The sequence below is a fragment of the Accipiter gentilis genome, chromosome 26 (genome assembly GCF_929443795.1).
Source record: "Accipiter gentilis chromosome 26, bAccGen1.1, whole genome shotgun sequence".
Taxonomy (NCBI): domain Eukaryota; kingdom Metazoa; phylum Chordata; class Aves; order Accipitriformes; family Accipitridae; genus Astur; species Astur gentilis.
In genome coordinates this window covers 10,745,662-10,770,044 of record NC_064905.1, presented here as the reverse complement: position 1 = coordinate 10,770,044, position 24,383 = coordinate 10,745,662, and the positions used below count along the sequence as shown (strand labels likewise).

Genomic DNA, 24,383 nt, shown 5'->3' with positions numbered 1-24,383 from the left:
TGGGGATTTGGGAGATGCAGGAGTGGGAGCAGCAGGCTGACAAACCCCGACGGTCTTTCACTAGGAAAGGCTGAGCGCAGCACAGATCGGACCCCATGAGCTGTTTGCATGTTGGGAAGCAAAAACAAGCCACTTCCAATCAGCATCAAGTTCCCAAGCCTGTGCTTTGCCTCCTGGGAACACGCTGCCAGACTCTGGCAGAGCCTGCTGGGTGCTGGCACGTGAGCCAGCCCGGGCCGGCAGCGGGCAGAGAGCGGCTCCATGCCCAGCTCACGTCCCACCTGCGCTGCCCCGTGGCTGGGAGCCCCCCGCCAGCAGGTACGGGGAAGGTCAAGAGGCGCAATGTGAAAAGCTGTCAGTGAAAAAGAGAAAGGTCACCGAGCAGTGACTTACGCCCATAATCAGTTTATGGGATTTGTTAGCAGCTTCAGGCTAGCTAGCCGGGAACTTGCTACGACCACGTCAGCACGGCTTTAGCACAGCAGCACCTTCCCACGCAGGAGGAGCAACGCAAACAGGGTTTATTGATGCTCCTCAGTTACCCAGACACAAGCAGCACAGCGGGGCCATTGTAGCTCGAGCCCATCTAATAAAAGCCATCAATTAATACTTCCTGGGCAGCCCAAGGGAAGAATGGCCACAGCTGGGTTCCTTGCCTTTCCTCCCCCAGAAGAAAGGAGTCTCAGGGAAGGAAGGCAAGCACTTCCAGGATGTGAGTCAGCAGGAATTTCTGGCCATACCTGCTGTTCAAACAGTGCCACGCAGCACTGAGGTCCAACCGGTATAACACAAGGTCTGACTGGTGTAATGCGAGTGTCAGCCCCGAAGGAACACGAACACACGCTCCACCGTGCAAACACTCCTGGTGCTATTCGCAGGCTTCGCCCCACCAGGTAACCCCGACCCAGACACGTCTGCTGCAAACAGTCCTCGTCCTGGCCCAACACCAGCTGCTGCCACACTGGCAGCCACCGAGGAGGAACGAGCTCAGCACAAGTCAGAGCTGTGCCAGCTGGAAGGCTTCAGCACACAAGAAAGAATCCATTTGCTGCCCAAGTGATTTTCTCAGCTCAGAGGACTTGCACCAGTTTCTAGCTTTACCTCTCTGCTCTCCTCCCCCACTGCCTGACTGTACTTGCCTGTATGCCAAGGCAGGCAAATGCTTCCTTGCTCCTCTCGGGTGACCTGGGCAAAGCCCTACCTACAGCTGCCACCAGATGAAGATCTGGTAAATCCTATCAGCAGAGGCCAGCCAGCTTGGTCCAGCTGCAGGCCAGCCATGAGAAACTGCTTTTGAACACTGGAGCCCACTGCAAGCCGCAAGCTGGGCCTGGGGTCAGCCCACTGTACCTACCTGGGGACATCAGTCCTTGTAGTCATCTAGAGATGGGCACAAGGCTCTTCAAAACTACCCACCCTGCTGATAAGCAGTTACCAGTTGGTGTACAAAAACCACGAGAAGCGTGTGCAGCAGTGAGGGCCAGCCAGCCAGCCATCAGGGTAAGCTATGCCAAAGAACCCCGGGGGCTCTCAGTTAAACACATCTGATGGTCTCATTTGGAAAAGTCCCATTGCACTGCTTTGGCATCGGTATGTGCCACAGCAACACAAGGGACTCGTTCAAGGTCTGAGGAAGGGAAAGGGACAATTTGTTCATCACACCCCTGGTCTGGGGAACCACGAGGTCCCACAAAGCACAGCTGAGTCATGCAAGTACCACTGCCCCACCTCTGCCAGTTAGCTGAATTGTGCCGAGTCAAGCACCTGCCCTGTCTATTTACAGGACTGTAAAGGGTTAGGCCCAGATTTATCATTACACACAGGGGCTTCAACTGCAAAAATGAAAGCTCAAAAGCCAGTCTACCCTGTACGACAGCATGTACACTCCTTCAAGGTCTTCTGATGATCTCAAATTGCTCTCATTCAAAGTTCAAAGTCCATCACCTGCAGAGTACCTCAAGGCTTACTATTATTTCAAGGGTGGCGAACGGGGAGCAGCGCAGGGATCCAGGAGCCTGCTCTTTGGGACACAACCAGTGCACACAGTAACTCTGAAAGAGCTTCTCCACCAGCTACACATATTGATGCTATCCTTCAAATTTGGAGAGAGAAAGAAATGAAGACCAGCTGTGTTTACAGAAACCAATCTGCATTATCAACAGGAACAAGAAGATCCTGGGGAGGGGAGGGAAAACAAGTTAGGACTGAGTGTGCTCAGGTACTTCCAGAAGCAGCCCCCAATACCAAAATGCCAAGCTATTCTCTGAAAAAGGAGCTCCATCACCTTTGCAGTTATTTTATGGACAAAAATACTTGGAAACCTATCACTCAAGCCTGGTGTGAGAATACTCACTAGCTCCTCCTGATTTCCAACTACCCGAATTCAGCACTAGCAATAGTCACATCTCACATGATGCAAAAAGTCAAGTTAGCCTCTTAATTTAAAAGACTGCACACCTTTAGTACTGAGCTTTGCAAAGCAGCCGAGCCCACTGTGGTTCCTTTAAAAACAAGGACACAGTGCTGTGTTTTGGACATAGGCTTCCCTTAACACACCACCTTTCTGTCATGGCTAAGGACACCACCATACTGCATCAGTTTTGAAAAGCTTCATTAATACAGCTGTGAACGATGAACATCCTTGCATCCTAGCACAACAATCTCGATTCTTTGCATACAGACCTGGTACCACCCTCCCCCCCTTCCTGTTTAACCCTGGATAACAAGGATTACATTAAAGAGCCATTTCCACATTAGAACATGCCACGAACACAGTCCTTCCACTCAGGCCCTATTAGGAGGGTGGGCACTTCCTCTGTGTCATCCCTTGCCTCATGTTTCCAGAGGCATTAGTGCTCTGAGCAGACAGCTCTTCCTCCCAGCCCACTCTTCCTTTTTGTCTGGAGCCTGCTGTGCTCATAAACTTGTATTATGACATCAAGCTGATATGAAATAATGATTTCACTGCAATTAAGGAGCAGATGGGGCTGGCTAAGCAACAAATCTTCTAAATCAGAGAATGCTGTCAAGAGAAATTAAAGCCTTATGCAAAAAGCCAACTTGGGATCACAGACAAATTGAGCTAGAAGGGACTGCAGGGAAGCATCTAGCCCAACCTCCTGCGCAAAGCAGTGCAGCTATGACTTGGGCACCTTCACCTCTGCTGCAGTGTTTTAGGAAAGGCACAGCACACAAAGCCCGTACAAGTTCCTGCAAGTTGTAAGCAACGCACCTGAAAAAGCCAACTGAAAGAACAGGCAGAACAATGCAGGAGCAGAGCAAGCTGACACATAAGCTTGAAAAATAACTCCCATACAGATAGAATTCAATAGAAATCAGCCCCCCCCCAAAAGGATAGCACACACCGGACAGGCTTGACACACCTACGAAAAACATTACCTAGCTTTCAGAGACTGACTGTTTTCAACACAACCAGGGCTCGAATTCATCACTTATTGCCAATACCCAACACTACATGGAACAGTGCGCAAGGCAGTGAGAACAACATTACTAATAACTGAGACCTGCAGCAGTATGTCCTTCTTGCAGAGCCTTTCATGGGAGAAGAGAAAAAGGCTCTCAATTGCTTGTAGCAAGGAATGGCTTAAATAGTTTAAAAATAATGAACCAGTATGCTGCACATGAGCACACCACATTCCAAATTAAGCAAGCATTTAAAAGGTGGCCTTGGGACGCCTCTCAGAATTGTTAGGAGGCTAATAAATTTCTTTGAAATCCTGTACACAGCTTCGTAAGACAACTGAGTACCTGTTGTCACAGCCTAACATCATTACCTGAATTCTAGCACTTTCCAGGGAGCACGAGGTTGTAGTCTTGTGCTTTATAGCCTCTGTTATAATGATAATTACTTGTAAAGGGCCTGGGATTGCTTACAAGAATTTTTCACTTTGCATCAGGACAGCAGATAAGAATAAACCTCCCCACACAAAACCTTTGCAGAGCTGCAACCAGAAGTCAAGATCCACATAGTTTTTAATGCTTTCAGTTTTAAGTCTGTTACAAACCAAATAGATTATACAGCAAATGAGTGTTCAGTATCACAGCATCTCTTTAAGGAAGGTTGCCATCTTGTTCACTGTTCAGCATGTCTGGTGCAGGCTGGTTTTCTGCAAAGCAGCATGACACAGCTGACAGTTTAAGCCCGCACTTCTGTGCAGAAGTAAACTCTATTAACAAACCATGTCTGAAAGACTAACTGGACTCCACGCTCCTCCGTAGGACAAGGCTTGCAGTTTTAAGAACTACAAACCAATGCATTTTAACACTCCAAGCATATGAACTGTTCTTGCTTACAGTGCTTATCAAGGGCAGTTTTGTTTCTAAAATTTGACAACCCTCCTCAAAGTCATGAGTAAACTTAATGGACAGAGGAAAAAATTTCTTCTGAAACCAAATAATTTCCTCCGACTTTCAAATATCTCATCTCAAAGCAACAAAAGTTGTGCCAAAACAATTCCAAGCAGCCACTCTGAAAACAGCTGCCAAGAAGACATTTCATTGATGCTTCTTCCCCTTCTGCCAATGCATGTTGTCAGAAGCATTGCCTAGACAGTAGAAATCATATAATAAGGACATAACATAGTATTCTAGATACCAGTTCTTAGAAACATACCAGTATTCATATGAAGCATTGCTTGTAAAGCATCCTTATTCGGATGGGGTAATACTCAGAGTCTAGAAAAACACCCTAGCCAGAAGAATGAGCTACACTTCTTCTTCCACCTTCCAGGTAACAGAGAGAGACCATTCTGACTCAGAAGAGAAGTTTCCAAATGTGCACCAATATCTCTGAAGCCCGGAAGACTTTTTGCCTCCCTGTACTCCCAGATTATCTATACAAATGTTTATTAGCACACAATGTTCTCCAGCTAAAGTTTAACATCTTCTCAGGGCAGATCCTTCTCAAAGAGAGTATGCATAGTGACCGCAGGACAGTACGGCCTTGATCCAGATTACCACTCCGTGATGACAGAGAGTGCACAGTGTAAGTATTATGATCTTGAAGAAATGGTTTTAAAAATGAAAGACCTTTTCAAACAGTAAAAATATGAACTGTGAGCAGGAACTCTGCTACATGCATGGAAACTGTCTAAAAAGCTAACATACAAACAACATTTACACAATAGGCATCTGGCAGCATTTTCAGACATTTTTTTAATTTATTCTGACATGCTATAAAGGAATAAATTACACTGTTAAAGAATTACCAGCAATAAAAGTATTTCTTTCTTTCAGCTGGGCTAGAATAGGAGTGAGAAGGAAGACAGCCTGGGGCAGTAACCAATGTGAACTCTGCATGGTGCAAGGCTGTCCCCAAGAACAAGAGTAAATCTGGTCATATCCACTTCACAAGAACTTGAAAGAAAATGCCTTGGTTTAAAACCATCCAAATACTCCATTCAAATTTTTCTCAAAACTAGCAATCACAGTCAGTCCAGCCGATGCATGACATGGCAATGCTCGGAGGCTGCCAATACCAGGTCTGCAAAAGATGCCATTTCATTTTAAAAAAGTCCAATCTTAGTATAGAGGGCTGGTCTCAAACAACAAGTTATAAAAATGCAAGACTGCCCCTTCCCCCTCAAGGGAAAAATACAAAATTTATTTAAAAACAAAATGAGGAAGAGTTACAACACTAAATCTAAAATGATTTAGAAAGAAATATGACTTCTTTTGCTTAACAAATGGCCTCGAAACTTGGTTTAAAAACAGGGTAATGTAGATTTCTTAAACTGAATTAACAAGGCAAATTAAAAAAAATTCTCATTTCCTTACAGAAACAGTTTTTAGTTTTTAATGAACTTGTAAACAAAAAGCTCCCGCTTCAAAATAAAAACAAAATCCCAGATCATATAGATGTTTACAGTGATTACATTTATCTAAGCAACTTACATACAGGTTCAGTTGTAAGATGTTAACTAAATTTTGTGACAAATATGCTGTTTTTCCTTTTATACCAAGAACATTATAGAGTTAATGCAGAGTCCTAAAGATTATCTAGTAGTCGCTAAGTTTCTCTTAAGTCTTCACTTTAGATGCTGTTATTTCTAGCACAGGTAAGCAGGCAGAGTCTTTCATATGCTTAAAAACTGGAATCTTTGGTTACTACCATGTCAGCTGGCTTGGTATGTTGCACATAGAAGCCAACAACTTTAAGAATGTTTTAAGTGTACAACTTTCAAAACCCAGGGAGGAATAACCAGAAAAGAGTGCACAATTGTGAGCATTTACAATTATCACAACTGTTGCCGAAGACTGTTCATGCCATTCTTCCAAAACAATGAGATCTCATAAGCAGTGTAGTTCAAAGTAAAAAGGTAACAAAAATTGGCATATGCACAATTTTCTCCACTTGTGTGTCAACCATTAGTTAACTTTTCCACTTGAAAAAAATGCAATAGAAAACTGGACACCATGTTTCACTATCTCAGTAATATTCACAATTACAGCTGCTACAACTCAAAGTGCAGCATCACTGACACTGCCCAGAGCCAGTTTATACTGATATTAAGTTCTTTACACCAAGTAAATGGTTGCCCACAGCCACTGGCAAGTGTACGTATGAACTAAAATTTCTAGGATTTGGGGAGTGACAAGTCCTGCTCCGATCTGCTCTGCTTTGTCCCATCCTCGCCATGCTCAGAAACCTGCAAGATAAACACAAGGGCAACTTACTGATATGGGATGAAAATGAGAAATAACCTTCACAGTAGGAGAATTAAACATCAGTTATGGTCATTCAAAGGGGAAAATGCTCCTCCATCTCAGAATTGCAGAGCTCTTGGCATCCATTTCCAAAGCTAGCATTTGCCACCAGCCTTTAGCTCAAACACACACCTCTCACACCTACTGCTGCACTGGAAAACAGGCTTATGCACCAGCTGGATGTCACATTCCTCAAAGAGGAATTCAGACCAACAGTTTGAAAACAAGATGTGTTATTGCCACTAGGAAGCAGGATGTAATTTCATAGGATTGTTTTCTACTTGTCTGCAATGTCTCATGTTTATACCCTTGAATGTCAAACTGTCATCTGATTGCAGTGGTGTTCTTCAGAGACTCAGTACAGCCATGTCACACAGACAGAAGGAAAACGAACAGGAATAACTTACCTTACAGTAACTGGTGTTCACTACATGCTCACATGTATGACGCTCTAGGCAACCAGAACAGAAGCGAGAAGCTTTGACAGCGACTAGGAACCCAGCGTACCTTCTGTCCTTGGAAGGACAAGAGTCACAACTCATGTGATGGGGGGTGGGGGTGTCACATCATGGAAAAGGGAGAGTGAAGGAATATATATGCAAATCTCAAAGAACCAGTTACTGCAAGCTAAGCCAGTCTTTTCTTCATGTGACTGCTTATATACTCATTTCTGGTGACTGAGGTAGTAGCACTGTGCTTTGAAGAGGTAACAAGAGTCTCAATCAAAGACTACTTTGCCAAGCAAGTTTCCGTTCTGGATGCCCTCCAAACAGCATGGTATTCTGTCAATGTATGAATTCATCTGAGCAACAGCTCTGAGTTTTTGCAACAGAAACCTCTTCACAGTGAAATACAGACAAAGCTGACCTCAGCTATAGCTTGTGCTGTCATCCAGAGAGAAGCAGGTGCAGACAAGTCTTAAACATAGCCTGACATTCAATCAAAAATGTATCTGGATAGTACCCAGAAGACAGTTTAATCTTCCAGAATAGGCTACAGGTAATTTAGAAGAGATTAAATAGCTGTGTTTGAACCCAATCTTAATGCACTGATGGACAATTCTCTTTATTGAGCACTCGTAATTCTAAAAAAATAAAATAAATCCTGCACCAGAATTAAGACAGTCATTCCCACTTGAGTGCAAATTCTCACAGAAACCCCAGTGGTTCCTTAGTTCCTTTGGCATAAAGTTGTCCATAAGCCTTGATGCATACAACCAAAAGTTACACCATTTTTCCATTTAGTGTGTTGAGTAGTGAACATTCATTCATCATTTGAATCACTTTCTCCATCAAAGAAGCCAAAACTAAGTACACAAAGGAGAAGTGTGCTCCCAGTGTGGAAACAGATCAACTCATTGCTTTAGAAGCCTGGACGTTTCAAATGAAAATGGGATCCTGAACCTGAGGACAAAGGACATGCTAACAAATTATATGCTGCTATCTGTTACAATACCTCAAATTCAAGGTGTTATGGACAAGAGAATGCCCAACTCTACAGAGAGCAATAGGGAACTGGATTCAAACCACAACATCCCTTTCAAGTCCTATTAAGACTACACAGAAGTGTTCCCAAACACAGCCTGACCACAGCTGTCAGATGTTGAGACTTCACGTAGCACACAAGATTTTGGCAGTATGAAGAACATGCTGAAGAGTTTATGCCAGCATCTCTGTAACAAATCTTCACTATATACAGGGCCAGCTCAAATCTGCACATTCATCACTCCTTGTCCTTCCGGGGTGTTACCCAAAACTTTGATAATCTCTATGCTATGTCAGGGATACTCAAATTGCTTTATTACTACCATAGCTGGAGATCTGATGAACCAGGGAAGAGTAACTGTACTGTTGTACTTTGAGAAGCACCTCTACTTGAGAAGTGTTCAAACCTTTTCACTATTAAGTAGCTGTAGAGACAAACAGTGAAAAGTATTTACTTGTCAATTGGCTAAATCTCAAGTAGTGAACTAATAGTCTGTTCTGAGAAATACTGCCACAACCATAGGCGTCCAGTGAATGCTAATGGGACTGCTGAAAGGCTTACGGAACTCCGCACTGAAGTGAATTAAAAACATCTCTTGCAAATGGAACTGATAGACTTTATCCTGGAGATAGACTGCTTGAGTCAGTTTTATGACTGAGGGAAGCTGACTGTAAGCATTGTAACAAATCACACCTGAACAACTGCTGCACTGTCAAAAGATCAAGAGCTAAACTTCCCAGAGTCAGCAGAGAAGCTCTGTCTGTTCAAACAGTTCACCTCTCCCAAGTTAAAAAAACAGCTGACCTTGCTGTTAAAAAAGACACTGCACAGGGTTCCAGAGAGTGACAAGAGAAAAAAAAAAAAGAGAAAAAAGGCCATTGACAGAACAGGCTACCCTGGAACCAAACAGAATATTCAGTCTGAATAACCTATAAGAGTCAGTGAGATGGTTTAATATGGATCTGAGTTAAGGTAGCCAGGGAGAGCTATAAATGAGCACACTGTCCAAACAATCTAAGAAGTCTCTGGACATTGTTTGAAAGAATTAAGGTTTTACCACCCTCCCCAGATACACATCTTCAATAGTACTTGCACTTTATACAGTATACTTTAAGATTTTGACCAATAAATGCACCTGTAAATTGCTATTTCCAGTACTCTTGTTAAACTGGATATGGTTACCAGAAGGGTATAATTTGCTACCATGAAGCCTTTTAAGCCACTTCAGCATAGGCTTTGCTACAGCAACTACATGAGAATTAAACTGAACTCTGGAAAAGATAACCAGGTATTTCATTAATCTTCAATGTGGCAGCAACATATAAGCCATACAGCCTCCTGCTTGAGCTTAGCTGGTTTCAGAAAATCTTCATTAACAGGCAATATTCCCCACAAAAAGGCATGTAGGATTTTAGAAATCTGGAATCTTTACTTTGATGAAGAGACTAAGGTAACTATTTCAGGAAGCTGAGGAAGTCTTCAGATGTTTGACAAGCACTACTTTAATGCTTTGCTGACATTACAACTTGATTGATCCGAAGGTCACAAGCCTTCTCTTCATGATGGTGAGGGGAGAGGAGGGAGTCATTCCCCCAAAAGGCTGTTACTTTGTGAAAGAGCCAATGAAATTCTGCTAGAAAAACAGCAACTTCTCCACAGCTATAGTGATGAGCCTTGTTACCAAAGGACTGTGATGAGGAATGTCCATCGAGAGAGAAATGGTCTATAAGGTTCAACTGCAAGACCGCTTCCCTGTTACTCATGCTTGTCAGTCAGCTGCAGCTTTGCACTCTATCACTAAATCATAACTACAAGATGGAGGCAGGTAATCATTATAATGACTTTTTCTTCACTTATGGTATAGCATTTGGTCAGAGACCACCTGAGCCAGGAGAGTAGCACATTAAACCTTGGAATACTTCACCAGCAAAACAATATTTCAAGTGCATACAACTTGATTTCAGGGCAGTGTCCATTTACAGATCATCACCTCCTGTAAAACCTTCACTTTAAGCACGAGCTGTTATGAAGAATCTACTTTTTTTTATCAGATTATTTCCTCCTGCTCTAACAGCCAACCTCTCCACACCCTGACATCAGGCTGGGTTCAGCAGTGGGTTTTGAACACCAGTCAGAGCTTCTGTATTTCAGGAAGCAGCCTAAGCCTGGGTGCTTAATCATCAAGTCTGCTACATACTGGCTTTTCAGCTCAAGGAACTGGTTTACAGCCTTCAGTGTTGTAATACCTGTCAGCTCCAGCAAAACAAGTTGGATTCTTTATGCCACAAAGCATCTGACATTTAATGGTATCCTACGGAAATTTTTTTTCTTCAAGAAACCATTTCAGATTAAGCCTTGGGAAGACCAGCAGGTATTTCACTTTATATTTTTCTGGACGAAGCGTTATATTTTTGGATAGCTATTTTGACTAAAGCCACCTGCTAATGTTCGAATGCTGCCACAATACATGAAATACAATGTTTTGATAAGTTTATTGTAAACACTTCAGCATTTCTTTGACTTCCAAGTCTGTCATGTTAGCTTAATATATAATTTTATACATACAAAAGTGATAGTCAAGACAAGAATGTCCTGAAGAATAGCAAGTACTAGCAATACCTCAGTAAATAACTTAAATCTAGCTTCTCTATTCTCACTTGAACAATCTCAATAGCTTCAATTTTATCCACAGCTCATCTTGAGGAATCAGTTTCATTACAAGACTGGCTGTAATAGTCACTAGCTGTAGCAGTTCCATTCTAGTGACTTACTAGATTAACACTGGCAGATTTACAACACAAAAAAATTTAAAAAGCTTCTAGAATGTGTAAAAAAACCACACGTGCCTTTTCAGAACTCAGTTTTCAGTTTTTGCACAATTACATCTTGAACATTTCACATTTCCCTTTGAAACCATAACCTACAAACATTAAAAAAGTCAAGAAACCTGAAGTCCCACCCCAGAGCATCCAGATACTTGAGAAAATTGTGACTTGGCAGTCCACAGCAGTTCCTTGATTTAGGCAAGACAATTTGATCTCACTAGTCCTCTCCTTTAACTCTGGACCAAATGCCTCAATGTAAACCCACTGGAGGAAGCCAGATCATTCACAATTTTCTGTTTCCAGTGTTCAAGACATACAGAACAGAAGCAAACTCACAGCACTATACCAGCTGGAACACAGTAGAACCCAAAGTCTCTAGATCCTTGCCTAGTTAATGAGAATTATCCCTTAAGAAGTGTTAGGTCTAGGATTTTGGATTGTATTATATATTTATATATATAAATATATATGTATATATATAAATAAAAATGTCACATTCCCAACACCAAGTCAGTTTCTTGTTTTTGGAAAGTGGTTAATGCGGGAGCAAAAGATGCAGTGGTTAAAATGACCCAACATCCCCAGAAGAAATGATATGAAGAACAAGGACATTTTGGTATAAAGTTAGTAGTCAAATTCTCCAAGGACGTCTTTTGTTTTTGCTTTTTAAATTAACAGCCAAATACATTTTTTAAACCACCTCCTTGATCTAACACTTAAATTGCTGACATTGTCCAAATTAGTGTAATTTTTTTTTCCTGTAACGTCACTTGGTTCTTGGCTACTAACCTTTCATGTTACTCTTGGATTTGTCAGTTTGCTTGCCTGTGGGGGTTTGGGCCTGCTGCCCCTGCCCACTGGAAGAGGCTGCCTGCTGTGCTGCTTTCTGCTTTAACATTGTCCAGTCGAATGTGTAGTCATATTGATGGTTCAAGGTCCTAGAAAAGAGTGAAATACTTTACTGTAATACATCATAACTTCCTTACTACTAATACCAAGCCTTTGCTGAAAACCCAGAACTAGAGGTTAACTCTTTCTGTAAGCTGCTTTGGAGATTATGAATGGTATACAAATGCTAAGTATTACTAACTTAAAGGGATTCTTGAAGCAAGCCCAAATACCATCAAGCAGCGTTTTCTTTACTGTTTACACAAAAGTCTGTAGAAGAAGCACTTCCTCACAACCCAGCTTACACATTTCTCTTCACTGAGGTTCTCAGCCTTTTTTTTTTTTTTTAAATATATATAGTTTTAAAGACAGACTGCAGTATCATAGATCACAGAAAAAAAATTCCTTTGGATTCCAGAAACCTGGGGGGAGACTCTTGAGAGATCAGTACCAGCTCTTCTTTTGACAGATGCTGTTCACTCCACAAGGCTGAGTTTATGTTCTGGTTTTTCTAACAAGCTCAATGAAACAGCACTATTTCCCTCCATTGATATCTATCTCCTGGGCACAACTGCTAGTCCCATCACCAATCTCTAAACACAAAAAGCCTGTAACACTTCTACTGAGGGGTTGATTTCTTAAACTACTTGCAACAGAACTTGAAGCATGGGGCTCAACCCTCTAGCATTAGTGGTCAGATCATGCAATACAAAAACCAAGGGAGTCTTTCCCTTCATGTTTAACATTGAACAATATTTTTCAGGTCCTTCAAACAGCTTTTCTAACTCTGAAATGAAAGAAAGTCCCAGAGGAACTCCCTACACCATACACATATGGAGCAGCTTTCTGCAGTGCAAGTCCCACAGAACAGTTACCAACTGGTAAAGCACTAAGAAATTTCTGTACTTTTCCACTTTGAGACTGACCTGAAAAGAATACGGAATAATTGCCTCAGATACATGTAATCTGGTGCCTCTTCAAAGCGCAGGCCACGACAGTAGTTCAGATACATGGCAAATTCTGCAGGGAATCCCTGTAAATCAACAATGTTAATCAAGCCATGGCTTGCAGCAAAAAGCTTCTAACAACCCATAAGAAGGCAAAAAGCTGTATTTCTGTCTATATGGCAGAAAAAAAACCTGGCTGAAGATTCATAAGTCTTAAGTTCCACTTTGCCTCTAGTTATTCAGAAAGTGGATTTGATCAGCAGGTTACGAGGTACACGTTCCTTCCCCAGAATTGTTACCTGATGTATGTTTTGCAATCACAAGTCCTCTGCTACCAAAACCTTCAACATACAACATATTTAAAGCACTTCATTCATCCTAATTAAACCTAGTTTTTATTAACTAGGTCTCTGAAACAAGTAGTTATTGTCTCTTAAAAGATTCCACTTATGTTTCCTTGATAATCTACTTCAACATACTAGAGGCAAGGTCAGTTAACATTATTAAGTATGAAGACTTAAACCACAAAAACCTTTTTCAAAGATTCCCTGCTTTACATATTTGTACATTTAATGCTATATTAAAGCCTACATATGAATAGGTAATAGCACACAGCATAATGCTGTACTACAAGAAAGAAAACACAGGGTATAACAGTTCAGCAGTTTGGAAGATGCTGTCAGACTGTAAGGGTATATAAATGTGCCTGACTATAAAGTGCAATCCTTGGTGCTGCTGTTTGATGTGCAAGAATTAACAAAGGTCCTTGAGAATACATGGCAAGAAGCATGTGGCTGCCACGGTTCAAGAGAAATCTTAAGACCCAAAAGATAGCATTGGAAAAACTTCATTCTGTGATATGGCTTTAAAGATCACTTGACATCCATTTTCACTACAGCCTCTATTTGAGATACAGAAGACAATATGAACAATCTTGAAGAGGCAGAAACAAGTATATACAGGCAAGCTATACAGCTCTATCTTGAAGAAATGAACAAGCCTCACCTAAGAGAGCTGGAGAGCTTGCACAGCCAACAGTCACCAAGAACTGGTATGATGGTGGCATGAACTATGCCAAGAAACAGCAGCGAATGCCTGCCCTGTTACACACATATAGTCTTGCTGGGTGGCCAAACCCAAGGCACCCATGACTGCCAGAGAAGTATTATTCAGCAGCAAATGCCATGTGAGACTGTCTAATATATTGGCTCTAGTTTTAAAAAAACAATAAAGAAAAGACCTTCCATTTCACAGTATGACATCATTTGGAAACTCTTACCTTACACAAAACCTCAACAGGAGTGGACATTTTCTTTTCACTAATCTTTTCATACTTTTGCTTCTTTGTTGCAGCCTGTGGAACATGTAGGTCACAATATAAGAGATATTGTGCAACACTGGATGAACAAGGACAGTAGCCAAAAAAAATGACAAAAATCCTTTGGTCAACCATAAGTATTTTATGTGAAATCTCCAAGTCCCACACACTTATTGCAAAGGGAATGAAGGTCAATCTGGTATTAAGATTTGGACTCAGTTTAATACCATTTGTTGCAGACTAATGCTTCCATCACATGGCACAGCTCGTGTAGTTCTAGCTGCTGCTTTTGTCTGTTAAACAGACCAGACTTGCATTTACATTTGCCAAAGTTCTATTAATTCCCACTCAGTACCCCATTCAAGGGTTGCCTGCATGTTTCAGTAAGCAGCCATTACATTCATTTGCAGACGAAGAGTTCTAGTGCTTCACAAGCTGCTTGCCTTTTTAGAAAACTTGCAGCTGCAACTCCATTTGAGTCACACAATTCTCACATGGAGGAAGAAAAACAATTACAACATGAAAACAAATCACTGAAGTCTATATAACAGAAGAAAGAAATATTTGCCATGCTTGTACTTAGCTACCATACATGCAAATACTTGAAACAAGTCTGTTGTGGCTAATAATTATTCAGTCATGCCATAAACTGGACTGAAGATATCGCTAAAGGTGAACTTGCTAGGCGAGAGATTATTTCCATGCTCACTACAGCAATTCAAAAAGCCACTAACAATGTTATTCTCTACTTCCCAAAAAGGGCCTCAGCCTACAAGACAACAATAATAATTTGCAAAGATGACATAAGCTATTGTTTAGCATAAATTTTAAGACAGTCAGACAATACACATTTTGCCTGCTGCATGAGAAGCAGAAAGAACTTTTCTTCTACATTCTATAAATATCATGCCTTGGGAAAAGCCGTTTTGTATAACTGAAGCTAAACATTATATACAACCACCTATCCGGACCAGCAGGCAGAAGCACAATACCCAAACATAAAAAAAAAAAAAAAAAAAGGAAGAGGGGGGTGGGAAGGCAACATAACCTACCTTTAATCCTTGCCAAGGCAGACTGGTTCTGTTAAAGTACATCAATACATAGCCTAGAGATTCCATGTCATCCCGACGACTGGAGAAAGAGGAAGAACATGATGAATTGTATTTCAGCATTTCATACTTTTTTCCAAACAGCGCAACTATTCAAAAATTTAAAAAATAATAATAGAAATTAAGGAACAAAACCTAAGCTTTGGTGCAAAGGAAGGTCTCTTTCTAATACAGCTAAGACATCTAGGTGTTCAGGATTCCACTGGCAGGCACGTAACAAGTCTTCACAAGCAGGAAGATCCTATTCATTTTTCAAGCAAGGAATAGTCAGTAGGTATTGTGTGTGGTAAGTTTCCATCTGCAGTTACATTAGAATAATTTGGGAAACAAAAACTTTGGAAAATAAAGAGTGAAACATTAAATGTCTTTCCCATTTAATTAAGTAGCTTGGATAGAAACTGAAGTTTCACCTGTAGGAACCACAGAATGCATTGTAAGACATATGACGTTAGCTTTAACTTTGTTAAGGAAGATTTTTCCCTGAACCTTGCCTCAATCTGGGACCAATGCTGAACATCTAGCCTCAAAAGGGCATAATTCCTTTCTTTTGTCACTTCTGTTAAGAAAAACCCTGAACTGTCTCTGTGATTTTTAAAAGAAAAGCAGTATTTAGAAAGGTGCATGCATCAGAGAGGTGCCTCTGCTTTCTTCCCATATGAAGCCTGTTTCAAGGCAGCTAGAGAACTCCAACGTTATCCATCCATAGACTTCAGTGAGAATTTGCATGCAAGCTCTCATCTAAAAGGCTTCAAATGTCTTCTGTACTGCATATGCTCCAGATCCACACTTCAGCCACATGAACACCATCATACTTTGCTACACAGCTTTCGTGATTACTAGGGCTAGTACAGTTCACCAAAGTGGAAAAAACACTCCATGATTTTTTTCCTCTTGGCAAAGTTGCCTCTTCCCAGCTGTGGTAGAATCAGATTTTTCCTCTGACTGCCCCTCTGCAGCTGACATCTATTTAACAGGAGACAGAAAAATAACTTCTTTTTCTCCTCCCAGCTTCCTTATCAAAAGAACCTGACAGGTATTGCTGCTGCTTTGCCAACCAGGCAGATCTGCAAGAAAAGCATTTAAATGGTGGCAAGAAAGACTACGCACCTACTACCCCCGCAAGGGAGCAAAAGGCTGAGAGAGGTATTGCAAACAGGATTATACATATGGGTGTAAAACAGCTCCCTTTAAATGAAAAAAAAATCTGTAAGAACCTGGACAGATCCACCTCCAGATCTTGGTATGAGAGGAAAGAAGTGGTAGGTGATGCTTTATGTTATAGCCAACCCAGTATAACCACTAATAATCATCAGAATGGCCTGCCTGTCAGCCCCTCAACTCATGTTCCAGCTCTCTAACCCTTTTGGGAACCTGTTCAGGGAGCTATCCGAGAAGAAAATCAGCTTGGCTTCCTAAACTGTTTCACCACAAGGCCAAAAAAGCACTAGCTGTGCCCAGGGGTCAGGGAAGAGAAGATTGCTTTACTTCTCTTGACAGCAGCTAGCTCTGAAGTCATCTCAGCTATAACACGAAACCACAGCCAAAGTGAGGGATGAAAAATGATACTAAGACCACAGATTTCAGCCTGCAAAACTTGCTAATTCTATTAGAATTGCATATTTTAATCAACAGGATTCAGTGAACCAGTAAGGGGTCATGACATAAAATTACATTTTCTGAGAAGGCAGTGGTAAATTCAGAAGCAATAGGGATTAATAGTTTCCATCCCCCATCCAGTTCATTGTTTCAATGTTTATTTTCATGATTTTGTAGTAGGAAACATTTAGTTCTGTAAATCTGTAATGGTTATATTACATTTGATCATATATTGATAAAAGTGATTTTCAGGATTTGGAAAACAGGACAATATTCTCCATTACTAAAACATGAAATGGATAACACTGCAAACAGCTCCCCGAGAATAGCTGTCATTACATATAGGAAAACATGTTCTGTAACAGTTGAAGTACAGCACTAACAGTTGAAATATTCTGCCATAACCTTCAGGACTGGTTTCTCTTGATTACAGGAATATTATTTGTTTGCCTCACTGTTGGCTTGATCTAGACAGTCTAATAGCTTACAGCATGCACCAAGCTACATTTCTAATTATATTAGAATTCCCAGTACCAGCAGAAATGGTACAAAACCTCCAACTAAATTCAAAAACAATAGACCTTTGCAGTTCCCTCCCTTCACTGTAAGGTGCTAGCACTGCTATTGCCTTACAAGAAAGGCATGGGTTCTATGAAATGCACTTACTTCAGAGTAGGTTTAAATAATGACACTGACAGACAATAAAATACACTTAAGGAACCTTAAGGAAATTAAGGCAAGGAGAAAGCATGAAGCATTTTAAAGCACCAAATATTTGTAAGTCACATGTTCTGTTGAAGTTGACCACTAGGACTTTAGTCATTCCCATCCTGATTAAATTGAAGGTCAGAGGCACAGACATTCATGGAAGTTTTAACTATGTCTAAGCAACCTCAGTACCACGTGGTAAAGCCACACTATTACACTTATACATTACAGTATCTAGGCATATAGGTAAGGAAGAGAGGCATCACTTCATATCTCACAAGTACCTAACATACACTTCCAAACAACCCAAAGTGCTATCGCCACTGGACCACTGCTAGGATACTGTAGTAGCAATATGCTTTTGATCCAGATGATAAAAACATGTTTGTTGATTAAGCAAAGCTGAAACATATAAACATACATATACACACATATACATGTGTACATACAAACATACAGCACCACAACTATAGTTGCATATACCAGAAACCAAAATACAATGAGTGAAGTAGATCTTTAAGTCTTGCTTGCAGGCAAAAAGATAAACAATAGTGTACTCACTTGAAGGGAGAGTGAGAAAACAGGACACAGACACCAGCTTTAGAATACCCTTTCTGGCTACAGAATTGCACCTCAAGCCAGTCAGCAGTGGCATCAACAGGTACCAACACAATCAGGAAAGTGCATCATTTTATTTGTGAAGGTCCTCTGGCAGATCCACATGAAAGCATAGCTTATACTTAAAAAAAACCCAGAACAGTATGCAGAATATCCACCTCATGCCCGCAAGACTTAGACTCTCTTCAAGAAGCAAGTTAGGTGCTTGGATTTTCCCCCCACCCTTGTTTAGACAGCCACAAAGAAAAGCATTGCAAAGGGATAAATACACTTATTCATATAAAATTAGTTCAGACACTTCAGAAGCTTACAAATAAGATCATCTTGCAGCCTCCAAAAGCACAGCAGTAATCTCCTTGAACTCACCTCTGCTCAATGCCAAGATGTGCATTGATACTGGCATATCGAGCTGTGCCAGTGAGATTTTTGTCTTCTCTGTATGGTATGTGTTGCCTTGTCCTGTTGTCCCGGTACTTTTTGGCCAAACCAAAGTCAATAAGGAATAACTTAAAGAAAAATGAAAATAGATTATATTCCTATACAGTGCAAGGAATCCCCAACCTCTTTCACTAGGCATTAGCTCCATTTTAAGACATCCACACAATGTAACAGCCTACAGTTAAGAGGAAGCAAAGTAACAATGCAGAGTCACAACTCGCTTTAACTAGCCAGTTCAAAAACTTAATAGTGAATTAGTTCAAGCCTTTTCTCAATCCAGTGGAATAGATTAGATTGTGCTACTCAGCATCTGTAGCCTAGTTCTACAACTATTTTATGTTACTATTGTAGTTCGTATCACATTAGCTCAATAACTACAGTGCACAATTTAGGAAGGAAACTAGTAAGTGCAAAAGCACACTTCACAAAAACCCACTCACACTAGCAGTTTACACATACAGATAGTTAATGGCAGCTCAGCAGCTTAATGCAAATGATGCATATCCTGTATTCTTCTCTATGTCTCAAAGAACACTGGCCATTCTGCAGAGCATAAGGCCAAAACCTTCAACAGCAAACAAGACATCCTGCTTTCAATCATATGCTCATTTTAAAACTACCAGAACACTACCACAGCAGCATGACACACTTGCTGATGACGTTAATACAGCCAGGAAGCTAGAGCCTAGTACATGGAATCCAGTTTAGGTTTCTAATAACCAAGCTTGCCCAATGATTTGATATTTAGCAACAACTGAGTGCGTGCTAATTAGTGTGCTAACAGCCAGCCTATCTACAAAGGTTAATACAGACTGTACCTTCTTGCGACAAGATTTCAGGACTAGGCAAAAAAAGCTGAGGCAGAAGTACATAAGGAACATTTCAAATTCTAGCAATCAGTCTTCAAGCTACAAATCATCAGGCTGAGCTCCTGATTCCAACGCTGGATTAATGCTACAGGATCAGGGACTACAACCCCTACAGATTAATGAATACTGCAAGAGTGATTTGGGTGGGGGAAGGAAGGAAGACATAAGGTTCAAGAAATTCTCAGTAAAAACCTATTCAGCAACACCTTAAAAGTGATTCTAGAATGGAAGATGCAGCTTTAAATGCAGACAAGTACTAGAAATTGATATGCAGGTACACCAGCATCCAAGACTGAAACAAAGGGTCACTGGCACACTGGAAGTGCTGTGAATTATAAAGTGACACTCAACATGGAAGTACCAAAGACTGAAAGACTGAAAGTTTCCGAACTGAACAGTAGGTATGTTTTAGAATTCTGGTTGAAGAAGATTTTCTAACTATAGTAATCTAGACAGGAAAAAACAAAGCTAAAAATCTCTTAAACTACTGATTTTGGAGCAGAAAACCTTGAGTTCATGTCTTGCCGTGATTTATATACAACCACAAAGCACAGCAGTACTACCTTTGCTGTTCTACTGAAAGGCATCCTGAAAATCCAGAATGCTTTGAGCAAGAGGATGTAAAACAAAGTTTTTAAATCAACTACACTGGTCAGATAGTTCAGGGAAGTGGAGGGTCTTGTCTTTGTTGCACCCACCACAGCTACCACTAGAGGTAGTTATTCACTTAGTGAGCACGGACATGTTCTCCATCTACCAGGAAATTAGCTATTTTGATACTAAACTCCTAAAGCAGATAGTATAAAGCTTCTATGTGATTACTATACTGCAAATGCAACTTTCCTAGAAGCAAAGCCTGAGCTCAAATGCAATCCCTTATTTTCCGATTAAAGCTTTCTGATCTGATGACAGACTGAATGTATAGTTTGCAATAGCTACTTTTACAGGGCCTTTGCCCATTAGTTTAAGCAAAATACTATACCTTGATAAGGAGGGAAAACCAAACACTATACACATCAGTCAGAATATTTTCACTGCACATTTAGTTACAAACACTTCAAACAATTCAGTCTTTACATGCTTTTGGTAATCCTGAGGATCTTGCTGTTAATTAATGGTATGAAGGAACAAAGTCACAGTTCATGAATCAAAATAGTTAATACTGGAAGCGTGCCTGTAATACATAAATAGCTAGTGCCTAGCCCTGTTTAGCACAGACATGGTTAGACTACTTTCTTCAAGAGTTATAAAAGTAAATGATGGCTGCTACAAGCTCTCAATGCTAGACCTGAAAAAGGTAATTCTGCCTTCTCTCAAGAGGTATGGGCAGAACTTCTTAAAAAAAACCCAATCAATTCAGCAACACAGACCTGCTTTACGCTAGTCAAGTAACTGGATATTATTTTACAGCACTGATTTCTCTGGGGAATTTTACTCTGTTCCCTAGCTTAGACTCATTCTGTATTTCCCATTCTAGATGGATGGATGGCAAAGGAGTAAGTTCATCTTGCGAAGAGTTAAGTTGGAAGATGCAGCCTGATTTGGATGAGCACAGAATGTACCGATGCCAGCCAGCAGGAACACAGATGTATTCCCACAGATAACCTCGTACCACCTTAATTCTGTTTGTTGCATGATCAGCAGGAAACTGGAGAAGTAGGGCAAGATTTTTGCCAAGAGCAACTAGAGAAGTAGATCAAAGTCTCTGCTTCAACTGATAAGAAAGTTTCAGAAGCAGACAACAGAAGCCTGTCAGCTTGCATACAGCAGCTAGCTGCCTGGAATTTAATACACAAAGACTATCACTGTGGAAAGCTACAGACTGATTCTATGGCCAAACTCCTGAGCTATGATTCATATTCAGCAATTTCCAGGTGTCCTGCTACAAACTGGCATATGTCTTCATTTCTCTCCAATTCATCTTCTCTTTTAAGAGTCACGAGTACTACATTTAACACTATAAGATAAGCTCATGATTCTCCAAGAACCAGCTTGTTGGAGTAATTTCATTTTGTAAGCACAATGGAAGGAGTCTGGCTGAAGCAATAACAGAACTTCTCCATGTGCATTCAAAGACACTGCAGGAACCCTACAGCAAGGCAAGCAGACAGTCCTATGCAGAAGCCCTGCTATTTCACTAGGATAGTATGTCTATCCTTCAACACATTCAACAGACTGCCTTTAAAAGTCAAAGGACAAAAATAAAACTTGCTTCTGCATATGAAATCAAGCACGTACATTTAGCCCTTTTTAATATCAAGTTTAGAAATAATTCCACAATTTAAACAAGCGCCACAAGGAAACATCTTAGTAATGTTACATGTTTGCCAAGTATGTCTGAATAATGCCAACATAAGAGGTGCTTTTGCAAGGTCTACATTCTCCAGAAAAAAAAAAACAAAACCAAAACAAAAAAAAAAAAAAAACAAAACCAAAAACAAAACAAAAATAAAGCACATGAATTTGGGGTTGAGGTTGGAATAGGAGACAGTTCAGACCTGGTTTAATCCTGAGAAAGATGGGTCCTGAGAAGTACTAACAGTCATGCTTCTTTTCCTCTTCCCCACTGGAGATTCTAAACACTGAACAAACAATAGAGGGTGGCAGTGCATCAAACAGTATTGCTTACATTGCAACAATGGCTGGCGCAGACAGGCAACACCGAGGCGTTCGAGAAAGAACAGGGTAGCCAAATGCCATCCTTCTTCCACCAAGCACTGTAGTTTTCAAAAAACTATGTATGTTTGGGGTTTTTTTTGGTGTTTTGGTTTGGTTGTTTTTTTTTTCCCAAGGAGAAAATTTGTTAGACATGACAAGGTAAATTTCAACTGTGAGCCGCTCCAAAATGGCACTGCCTTGACCAGGGATAACAATGGTGACATTTGGCTCTATTAAAAAAGGAAATTGAAGTTTTGCTTACATAAGCATCCTTTGGTTCCACAAACTGCCCTTCCCCCAAAAGACATTTAGAAAAAGTAAATCTTCAGTAAGGAAGAGGTAGAAGGCATTTAGTCACCTTAAAGTTTACTTTCATAAGCATGCAGGGCTTACTTCTAGCAGAGCTGAAAATTCATCTTTTAAGGTGGGAGCAAAATTTCTCCCAATCACCAAATCAAAATTTGAAAAAAATCAATTTAATTTCTTAAAAAATATAACTGACAGGAAGCTACTGGAACAAGATTACCATACTGTTCTAGTCTTTGTGGCTGATTTTCTTTGAACTGTGTATAGTCATCTCTAAAAAACTACACTTAGTTACAAAAAGAAACAAAGTAAATTCTGTATGGTGGCAAGTGTTCCCTAGATAAAGTACTTGGTTCCAAACTGAAGCAACCCATTCCTCATTTTGCTCCTTGTAAACCTATCAATTTGCACTTCAGTCAAGAACTCACTCCCTAATCTCTAAAACCCTGCAACAGTAACAAAGCCCATGCCCACAGACAGTGTTTACCACCATATCACTGCATGGCTTCCTAACTAGTCTACTAATGGGGGAAAAAAAATAATAATGGTTTACAGGCAATTTTGTTCTTCATTTCAGCTGATGCAAATCTAATGTGTTCCTCCACTAAAGTAATCACAGCAGCAATTTCTAGGCCATTAATCCACATCAAGATGAAACAGAGTGCAGCAATGCCAACCTAGCATGACCGTGCAAAAGTATAGAAAAATGGCCCAAAAAGAACAATTGGAAATCAGAAACTAAAACTAGGAAAAAAAAAATTAAAGTTTTCAAGTTATACTCTAAGTCATGCCAGAAAATTAAGGAGCCTAACTGCTCGACACAGCAGAGAAAAATAGAGTGAAAGTATGAAACTTGGGAACAAGCAAAGTTTAACAGCAACAGGATTACATAAAGACTGCCTTTCAGCTGGACTTACAAGCTTTTCCAACAATGGTTGTATCTAAACATTCAGTGCACTGCACCTCTTCAGACAAGAGCTGTTATCTCATGTTAATCAAGCCTTCCCCTTCTAATGTTCATGGCCCTGAAGTTGGCATTCATACAGGCAAACAAAGGTAAACATTTTAAATACTAGTAGTGCCTAAAGAGATGAGACATTCTCAGATGGCATATAGAGAAGATAAGTGGGAATCTTGCTTCCAATAAACAGCTTGATCACATACATTTGTCCTGAAGTTAATTTCTATTAAGTAGCATGCTTAATGCATTGCCAATGCTGCCTGTCTGCCCGAGCTCGACATACAAGTTGCAGAATTAAGCATATTTCACTCAAGAGAACTAAAAATAAAATGAAAAAGTTTTTCTATATAAGGTTTTCAACAGGAAACATGCACTTCTGACTACGTTTACCCATCAAAACAAGTGCAACACCCTCAGCCCACCCCTCACCCTGCTTTTTTTTTTCCACAAAGCAAATTGAGAGCAGTTTTTTGTTGTACAACATATTTGGGTACTCTACAACTTAACAGTTCTCCACCAACATATTTGCATAATTTCAGTTATTTATAAAGACAACTGATTTACATGCTGGCTATTAGTCATATCTACAATTCTGATGGCTGAAGAGTTCTCTTTTATCAGTCTGTCACTGCAAGATTTAATGCCCTGATGACCTGTAGGTCAGGAGCTCCCACGTTGGCATGAATCCTTTTTATCCCGGGAAGTCAGCCCCAAAGCCAAAGATAAGATTTGACTTTATCATTGAGGAAAAAAATGCTATTACAACAGTCATCTCAATAATGAAACTTCATCATTGATAAAAGTAGCTAAGTATTCTCTAGGGTTAGTTTATAATCTTGTTGCAAGCCTAGAAATCATCTTGCAATCAAGTGCATCTCACAGAGTGGGTCAGAGACCCACATGTGTATGCCACTGCATTTAGAAGCAGACA

The 24,383-nt window shown here is 40.5% G+C and overlaps 1 protein-coding gene across 4 annotated transcripts in view; it reads right to left on the bottom strand.

Moving 5' to 3' along the window:
• Nucleotides 1-3,975: 3,975 nt before the first annotated feature.
• Nucleotides 3,976-24,383, bottom strand: part of CSNK1A1 (casein kinase 1 alpha 1) — a 37,883-nt gene continuing 17,475 nt past the window's right edge. The window contains exons 5-11 of one of the 4 annotated variants that reach the window (XM_049829157.1): nt 22,026-22,109; nt 18,587-18,726; nt 15,242-15,320; nt 14,151-14,225; nt 12,851-12,957; nt 11,826-11,974; nt 3,976-6,668 (exon numbers count right to left, since the gene is read on the bottom strand). In XM_049829157.1, coding sequence (XP_049685114.1) covers nt 6,661-6,668; nt 11,826-11,974; nt 12,851-12,957; nt 14,151-14,225; nt 15,242-15,320; nt 18,587-18,726; nt 22,026-22,109 — 642 coding nt within the window. In that variant the 3' untranslated portion in view covers nt 3,976-6,660. Of the gene's footprint in view, nt 6,669-11,820; nt 11,975-12,850; nt 12,958-14,150; nt 14,226-15,241; nt 15,321-18,586; nt 18,727-22,025; nt 22,110-24,383 lie in introns of those variants that run through there. The other 3 variants (XM_049829159.1, XM_049829160.1, XM_049829158.1) reach the window with 3 other exon arrangements.